The sequence below is a fragment of the Beta vulgaris genome, chromosome 3 (assembly GCF_026745355.1).
Source record: "Beta vulgaris subsp. vulgaris cultivar EL10 chromosome 3, EL10.2, whole genome shotgun sequence".
NCBI lineage: Eukaryota > Viridiplantae > Streptophyta > Magnoliopsida > Caryophyllales > Amaranthaceae > Beta > Beta vulgaris.
Window position 1 is genome coordinate 44,548,079 of NC_079204.1, and position 8,368 is coordinate 44,556,446.

Consider the following 8,368-nt stretch of genomic DNA (forward strand, 5'->3'; position numbering starts at 1 on the left):
CCTAATCAATTCTATGATAGTATAATAATACTAACCGGTGAAAAAATGATTGTGCTAAAACTGCGTGAATGAACTCATTGAACATTCCCAGAAAGTTTAATTTGCGCAATGAAATCATTGAAGATTATTAAAGTTAAATAAATCTCTACTTCATTAAGGTCAAACAAATTATATCACCAAAACAAACATTAACCAAAAACATACATCTACTGCGTACTATACTAATCTTTAATTATAAAAAAAAAGAACTTATACTATTATTATTCAAGAACTAGCAATTGCAAAATTAAAAAAAAACAAGATCATCATCTATCTAAACTATAGTAAAAATTCCAGGGAGAATATTCTTCTTAATCAACCACCTTGCCATGAGTTGATATGCATGTTGAGTCATATGAACTCCATCCCAACTCACACTCTTAGCCGGATTTTCACAAACTGGAACTCCTTTATATCCACACATACTTGTCATGTTAAAGTTATATTCATTATTACCAATTCCACAACATGCCTTTTGCACTTCACTCTTGTTGAACCCAAGTAAAGCTGCATTTGTAAGGAGTCCCCTCAATGCATTGTAATAATCAGCATAAACTATTGCGACGTTCGGGTAGTGCATTTGAAGCTCCTTAATAGCTCGTTCCAAGTGATTGTTTTGAAGCACGGCGAATTCGTTCAAATCTTTAAGACAATGAAGCTCATCATACATCTTGGTGTCGTTGGATTGGAAGGCACTTAGATAAATAGGCAAACAACCAATTGGGAAGTTACCAGGAATAACAAATTTAGTAGCACCTAAACTGATCAATTCTTTCACAGTGGTTGTTATAGCTTGAATGACTTCATCTACCATTTGTTGAACGTCTTGTAATGACTTTTGTTCGAAGAAGGCATAGTTGAAGTCGTTACCTCCTGTTTCGATGATGAAAAGGGCGTTCGCGAGTTTGGGTTGGTACTCAAAAGGATGTGAACAAATTGAATGAAGGAAAGACCTAAACCAGCCGAGTTGAACAGATAATGAACTCTTTGTGACAGGAGATAATATGTTTTTAGCAGCTAATGTTGAAGTTGTCAGAGCGGTTGATCCGGCTACGGCAAAGTTAACTCCATGATTGAAGTTGCCTCCTTTATTAAGATATGCGTCTAGGAGTGGCAAATTGAAGTTTTCAGCTGCATCAATTGGAAAAAAAAGATGATAATGTTAGTATATGTGGATATATAATCAACAAGATTTAAGATTACACTGTCAACTATACTAAATACTTATACTACTACTACCAGACATTTACTCGCAAGATAATATTCAGACATTTATTTTTAGCTAACAAGAAATATTTTCTGCAAACGTGCAATGTGTTCGAAGTTTGGAAAGATTACATTATATGAAGATTCATATACATTAGTATGCAAGATTAATAATAGTCTTCGATTATTGATGTCAAACCTATAAAATTAAAATAGGTGATCACGTACCAATATAATCAATCATAAGAAGACCATTGGAGCAACGACCAGTTGGTTTATGGAAATAGGTTTCTCCATAAGGAAGTCTCGCAAAAGCTGTATGAGAGCCTACTGGATTCTCACGTATCAAATTTCCGGTATCAGAAATCGAGTCCCCGAATTGATAGATTGCTTCAATGATAGTGGGAGTTTGCAGAGGAATTGCATTAAGACGACGAGGAATTGAAGAACATAGAGCAAGGATAACAAAGACAACGAATACTTTCATGCTAGCCATTTTCTTTAACAATAAACTCACCAACTCTTTTGTGATCGATAGCGTATGACTAAATTTATGGTACTAGAGTTGGGAGGGGGAGGTTGTATTTATAGTTTTTGAGGGTAGAGAAATCAAAATCCTAGTCTAACTCGATGAAGGCCTTGTTGGTCTGGTTTAATTGCCTTAATCCGAGCTCTCCTAGGAAATTACATAATATACCGATTTGGTTTAAGTTTTGCTTGACTTGCAATGCAAGAATTGGAAAAATATAGCGATTTTTTGGGTATGTTAGGATTCTATATAGGAATGTATTGTAACCACCTATTTGGTTAATGTACTTTATATTAAATTATACTATTAGGAAAATTGAAGGGTTACTATAGACTATAGTTGCGCGCAATATATTATAAGAATTGACCAGGTCAACGCTTAGTAGTTAACACAGTGATTGATAACCATATTTTCTATGAAAAAGTTTTTTTTCAAATTTTTTTAAAAAAATTACCTAGTTAAGAAGCTATATGAATATAATAAAAAGGAATTGACCAGGTCCAAGGAGCACATTCATCATACAAAACTAAGATTGTTTTTGTGAATATTCGCTCATTTGTAGATCTCCTTTTTGTGTATAGTATTTTATTTATTTGTAAGATTTCAAATGAGCAATGAGCAAAAAGATAGTCTTGGACTCACGGTACACAACACTAGAATGTATGCTAATAACGTATCCTATAATGACAGGCATATCGTACTAGATTATTTCGTGAGAAATTTCTTTAAAAAAAATATATTACTTGGTTTGGAATATGCATATATTGAAAAAAATTATTACTTGGTTTGGGATATGCATATTATCAAAGGACCAACTCAACCAAGAGTTTAAGCTGATGGTGAGCCCCAGGAATAGATATATACTCTATCACGCCCCCTCACGCAAGAGCCCTTAGGGCTAGAAGTGTGGATGCAGCACAGGCCTCCCTCATACCTGGCGCTAAATATTCCACTGAGAAAGGAGGGGTGGATGAGATTTGAACCCGTGACCTTTATGTCACGTTGGCTCCGATACCATGTCAAAGGACCAACTCAACCAAAAGCTTAAGCTGATGGTTGAGGCCCTAGGAATAGATTTATACTCTATCACGCCCCCTCACGCAAGAGCCCTTTGATTCCATTGATCTGGTCATACTAGCATGCATAAATCTAGTTTGTAATCTAGTCCAAATCTCTACAGAGGTAAATAAATCATGAACATCCACAAAAACATCCCTAGATAAGGTGGCAAAAATCCAAGATTTAATTTGTTGATCCACACGTAAATATTCATAAAAGGGAGGATTAGGAATCGTAATACCACTTTCATCAATAACAGTAGCAGGGGGAATAATAGCAGAACCATCAACCATGCCAAGCAGTTGATGGGAAAGCAATAAACAAGTAATTTGGGTTTTCCATAACAAATAATCCTCTGGAGAAGAAAGATTAATAGTTACCAAATTATTCAGAATAGGAGAGGAGATTTGTGGGAGGGTAAACACCAATGAACTGGGCGGCATGTGGTAGGACGAAACCGGAGCAGCGGTGGTCGGCTGGGGAAAGGCGTCGGAGGTGGCTGGAAACCCTGGTTATATATGACTTTGGCATATTATCTTTAAGATTTTTTAGATGTCTACAACATAAATATAAAAATTCAAAAAAAAAGAGATAAACTAAGGGCATGTTCTTTTCGGCATAAAACAGCTGAACTGAACTGAACTGAATTGAACTGAACTGATTGGAGCTGAACTAAACTGAACTGAACTAATTGGAGCTGAACTGAACTAAACTGAACTGAATTGAATTGGATTAAATGAAATGTAATAAAATATATAATAATATAATATAAAATATATAATATAATATATAAATAATAATAATAATAATAATATATATTTGGATATTTTTAAAGGATAGTTATAAATAAATATTATAATAATCATAATTTAATAATATATAATATATAATAATAATAATAATAATTAATGATAATAATGATAATTAATAATTATTATTTTATACTATTTGTATTAATATATTAATACTTGATGATGATTATATAATAACAATAATATCTAAGAAGTAAATTAATATTATTATTTTAATAATTATATTTAATAATATAATAATATTTAGTAATAAAAATAATGATTGGGCCAGACCGCGAAAATTGCATCATAAACCGTTTTTACGCGATTTGATTGGTTATGGGCTAAAAAACGTGGGTTTATTTGTGTTTTGACCTAAACCATGTTCCTCCTAATAATAATAGTAATACAGTAATAATGAGTAAATCTATAATAAACAAAATAATATATAGAAACAATAATAATAATAACAATAATAACAATAATAATAATAATAGTAATAATAATAATAATAATAATAATAATAATAATAATAATAATAATAATAATAATAATAATAATAATAATAATAATAAGAGTAATAAGAGTAATTAGTAAAATAAATTATACCAACATAATAATAATATTTAACAAAATGGTTATAAAAGAATGGAGCTGAACTGAACTGAACTGAATTGAACTGAAAATAAGCTGGGGAGAACATGCCCTAAGACATGGAATTAAATTGGTTCTCCAAAGAGGAAATAGGAAACATAAGAAACTTTGAGGATGATTATTAATAAAAAGAATTGCTAAGCAGATTGAAACCTGAACACTTTCATATGCTTCTAATGATTGGAGTAGTTGATTAATTCTAGGGCAACAAAGTTGAATCGACATGAGAAACCAAACACTTTTTCACAAAGGTTGGAGTTCGATCCAATTACCAAAATGGGCTTTGATTGCATATCTTTGTAGACTGTAGTACAGCCTCAATAAGCCCAGTACATATCTGTTCAACTTTTGGTGGAACTTTTTAGATTTTGTTGTGACTTGTGAGAGGAACTTTTTAGATTGATGATGAATTACTTTGCAAGTAATGTATAATCTATTGGAATAAGAAAATATTTTATGTGAGGCCTTCTTCAAATAACTTAAAAATAATATTCTCTTCGTTTCTTTGTAGCCAGGGGAGGAGCTACTTGGTAACAAGGGGTAGCATGTGCTACCCCTAAAATTTTTTTGAAAAAAAATCTAGTTTAGCTACCGTTTTATTGGTCGCAAAAAATTTAGCTACCGCTTAAGCGGTCGCAAAGGGTCTTAGCGACCGCTATGTTGGTCGCAAACTGATTCCTCAATGTTGTTGAATAAAACTGCAATAGTGTCATTACGACAACTGAAAAACGTGGGATATTAAAGATGCTTGATGATTCCTTCTAGTGTTTATGCGCCACTCACATCTTTTACACAATCTATTCTTGTAGCTCTGCAAACTTCAATATCTCCAACCTTTCACCTCTATTTTTTTTCTATAGTTCTGCCTAACTTCAACATTACCAACTTTTACACCACTATCATTTCATGTAGCTCTACAACTTCAACATTACCAGATCACTGCAAAGTGGAGATTTTTTGTTGCATCCTTTTGATGAGATGGTATAGGAGTGTAGTGAGTACTAAATCAACATTGACATTGATGACTATTGCAAGTGAAATTAAGTATCAGGATTTCATATTGCCTCACTAACAAGGGAAAAGGAAGATTACACTAATTAAATTGAACAAACACTGGCGCAATAGAAGTGGAGTGTAAATAAAATGATCAGATGCAATAAAAAAGAAACGGCGGACGCTATGGACAATGATGCAAGAAAACGAATAATATAATTTTGTAGAGTGCACGAAAATAATTTTTTGGGGAACAAAAAGTAATTTTTTTTTGTATTTTTGTGTTGTATGTAAAAAAAATTCAAAATTATGAAGAGAAAACAAGATAGTAATATCTCAGTACATTTTTCGTTCTAAAGGGCCCTAACGAAAATGTGGATATGTATATGTTTAATTTGGGTATTAGATAATAGATATAATTATCGTGATATTACGCTACCCCTAATTGTAAATCCTGGATCCGCCCCTATTTGTAGCAGATTCCATCACTATAATTCATAAATAAATATTAATTGAGGTTGTCGTGAGTGGGTAAGGGTCTCTCGCTCCTTAACCAAGGTCTCGGGTTCGAGCCTTGAGTATGGAAAAAATCCTAGCTGAGAGGGATATTACCCTCTGAGGTACTCATACAAACTCCCGCAGGAGATTAGTCCACTCGTCAAAAGCGGTGGGAAACTTCTCGTAGTAGGACCAAAAAAAATTCATAAATAAATATCTCAATATATGCCATATTTGAAAACTAACGGATAGTTGATAACTGATATATTAACTATTTGTACAAAGTTATATGATATTAATAGTTGCAATTGCTACTCAATTGTATAAAATGATTTATAAGAACATGTACATAATCCATCATATTACTTTTTATTATTTATAAATGGAACTATTCAAGAATTTTAGAACATATATATAATTGAACCACTTATCTCAAAGTAGAGGTGATCATGGGTCGGGTTTGGCCAAAAAAATGATCCGCTTCGGACAAAGCCATGGGCCGGATCAGGCCGAGCCTCAAGTAGAAATTTCGGCGCCAAAACCCGCTAAATCGCGTCAGGCCATGCAGGCTTTTCAGGCCATTTGCGGATAGTGCCAAAAATTAGCCTAATTTTTCGTATTTAAGTCGTCCGTTGCCTTATTTTTTGCCCAAAAAACCGAGTCGGACTCGACTGCGAGTCGAAAAATCGTTTCGAAAACCCACCCATTTTCGGGGCCGGGAGGCCCGCGAGTCGAGCCCATGTTAATCACCTCTATATCAAACCTCTAAAATTAAAAAGTTGTTTCCCTCAACTTTTTCAAAGTGGTTTTTAGGCTTAGTTAAATATATCAAACCTCTCTTTACCAAACATTTATATTAAAAAATTAATTAGTCAAATCCTCTAATATAACTCCAAAACTTCTATATTCCCCAAAACCTCAAATTACTAAGTAGAGCTATAATCACTTTTTTTTACTAGATTGTGGTTCTTATATTTTTATTACCTTCATGTAGGGCTGACAAAAGTTGACCCAAGCAAAAGAACCTGATCCGAACCTAACCCGATATAAGCGGGTTCGGGTTGAAATTTTCGACCCGTTTAACTAAATAGGTCGACCTGAAAACTAAAAGGGTTAGGTTCATGTTAAAATTTTCAACCCGAAAATAACCCGCCTAACCCGTTTAAATTAATTGTAAAGCCTGACTCATGAAGAGATAGTGTGAGAAAGAGAACATGGGAAGAGAAAAACTTATAAATTAGCCTAATTCATATAATTGAAAACGAAGGTCATTGTTGCAGCTTCAACTACTAAAGAAATAGAAGAAGTGACATGTAGACTATACAAGAGGACACAACAAATTATTGATAAAAGTTATTAAAGCTGAATACCCGGCCCCAATTAATTTTATATTTTTTTCTTACAGATTTCTCACCATAGAGAATTTGCCTACCTATTCTTGAATCTCAGAAGAAATTTTTAAAAATCAGGTTAAACGGGTCGGATTCAGGTCAACCCGTTTATAAACATGTTGGGTTCGGGTTGAAATTTTTGTCTTGTTTAGGTAAACGGGTCGGGTCGTGTTTGAGGGTACTGACCCGTTTATATAAACAGGTCAACCTGAATTTGACCCGACCCGACCTAATTGACAATCCTACCTTCATGCCATTTATTTGAGGGTCTAATTATCTTATTTTTTTTGAAGAAAAGGAACAGATCAACCTAAATTTGAGAAGCTACAAGTTCATGAAGTTTCGGATCCTCATTGTTCCAAGCATATTATGTACCTAATTGTTCCTTGTCCTCAGTACTTAATAAGGATGACAGCTGATCGAATTAATCCGACTCTGACTCTACAAGAAGTCGGATTAATATCCGACCCCGACTATCATTAAAGCACAAACGACAAATAACATCCCAATAACTAAAATAGGGAAGATAAGTGACATTTGTACTAAAAAAAATTATAAATATGCAGTCAAATATATAATTAGTAAACTAGTGATTGTACTAAATTATATATATAACGCCACGTATGCATATATACAATCATGTGTACTTGCTATAGAGTCATATATGTTAAATGTACGTCATACCAAAATTTCAATATTGTTAGGGTTGGAGGAGGGGGGTTTGGGGCTTATTGCTTGTTGGACTTCTGGGTAAGTGGCTTTATGCGAGGGTAGCCCAAAAGAAATTTATTTTATCATTAATTTTCGGAAAGGGGGCCAAAAAAATGTAAGAATACCAGAAACTTTGAGAATTATTAAACTCGAATCGTATTGAGGAGTCTCAATTGACAACCCTCAATTGAGCACTACCTTAAGAGTAAATTAGTGCTCGTCCTAAAAAAAATATAACACCCTCACATGAGAAGAGTGCAATGGACAAAAAATACTTGAATGGTAAAGTGGTTGGTCACATGGAGTTTGGGGATGTTAAGTTGGAGGCTTGGATGATTTTCTCCAACAAAGAGCATTTTTTGGGAGTTTTTAAGGATTCTTGCGTGCAGGAGGGCTTTGATGTGTGCCCTGATAAGCATGACGACAAGATATACACTGCTAGGTGCTACTATGAGGATTGTCCTTGGAGGATTTATGCTTTTGTCCTCATGGATGGG

The 8,368-nt window shown here is 33.7% G+C and overlaps 1 protein-coding gene across 1 annotated transcript; it reads right to left on the minus strand.

Annotated features, from left to right (window-relative positions):
* LOC104888910 (acetylajmalan esterase-like) lies at nt 1–1,996 on the minus strand. Its single transcript, XM_010674023.3, has 2 exons — nt 1,474–1,996; nt 1–1,170 (listed from the first exon to the last, which is right to left on the minus strand). Exons 1-2 carry the CDS (start codon nt 1,739–1,741, stop codon nt 314–316), a joined length of 1,125 nt encoding a protein of 374 aa, XP_010672325.2. The 5' UTR covers nt 1,742–1,996; the 3' UTR covers nt 1–313.
* Nucleotides 1,997–8,368: the final 6,372 nt, after the last annotated feature.

Bases quoted from the DNA above. Each gene is read 5' to 3' on its own strand.
- LOC104888910 (XM_010674023.3), bottom strand. From the start codon at position 1,741: ATGGCTAGCATGAAAGTATTCGTTGTCTTTGTTATCCTTGCTCTATGT. The intron at 1,171-1,473 runs GTACGTGATCAC...CAATTGATGCAG, and splicing joins TCTTATGATTGATTATATTG to CTGAAAACTTCAATTTGCCA.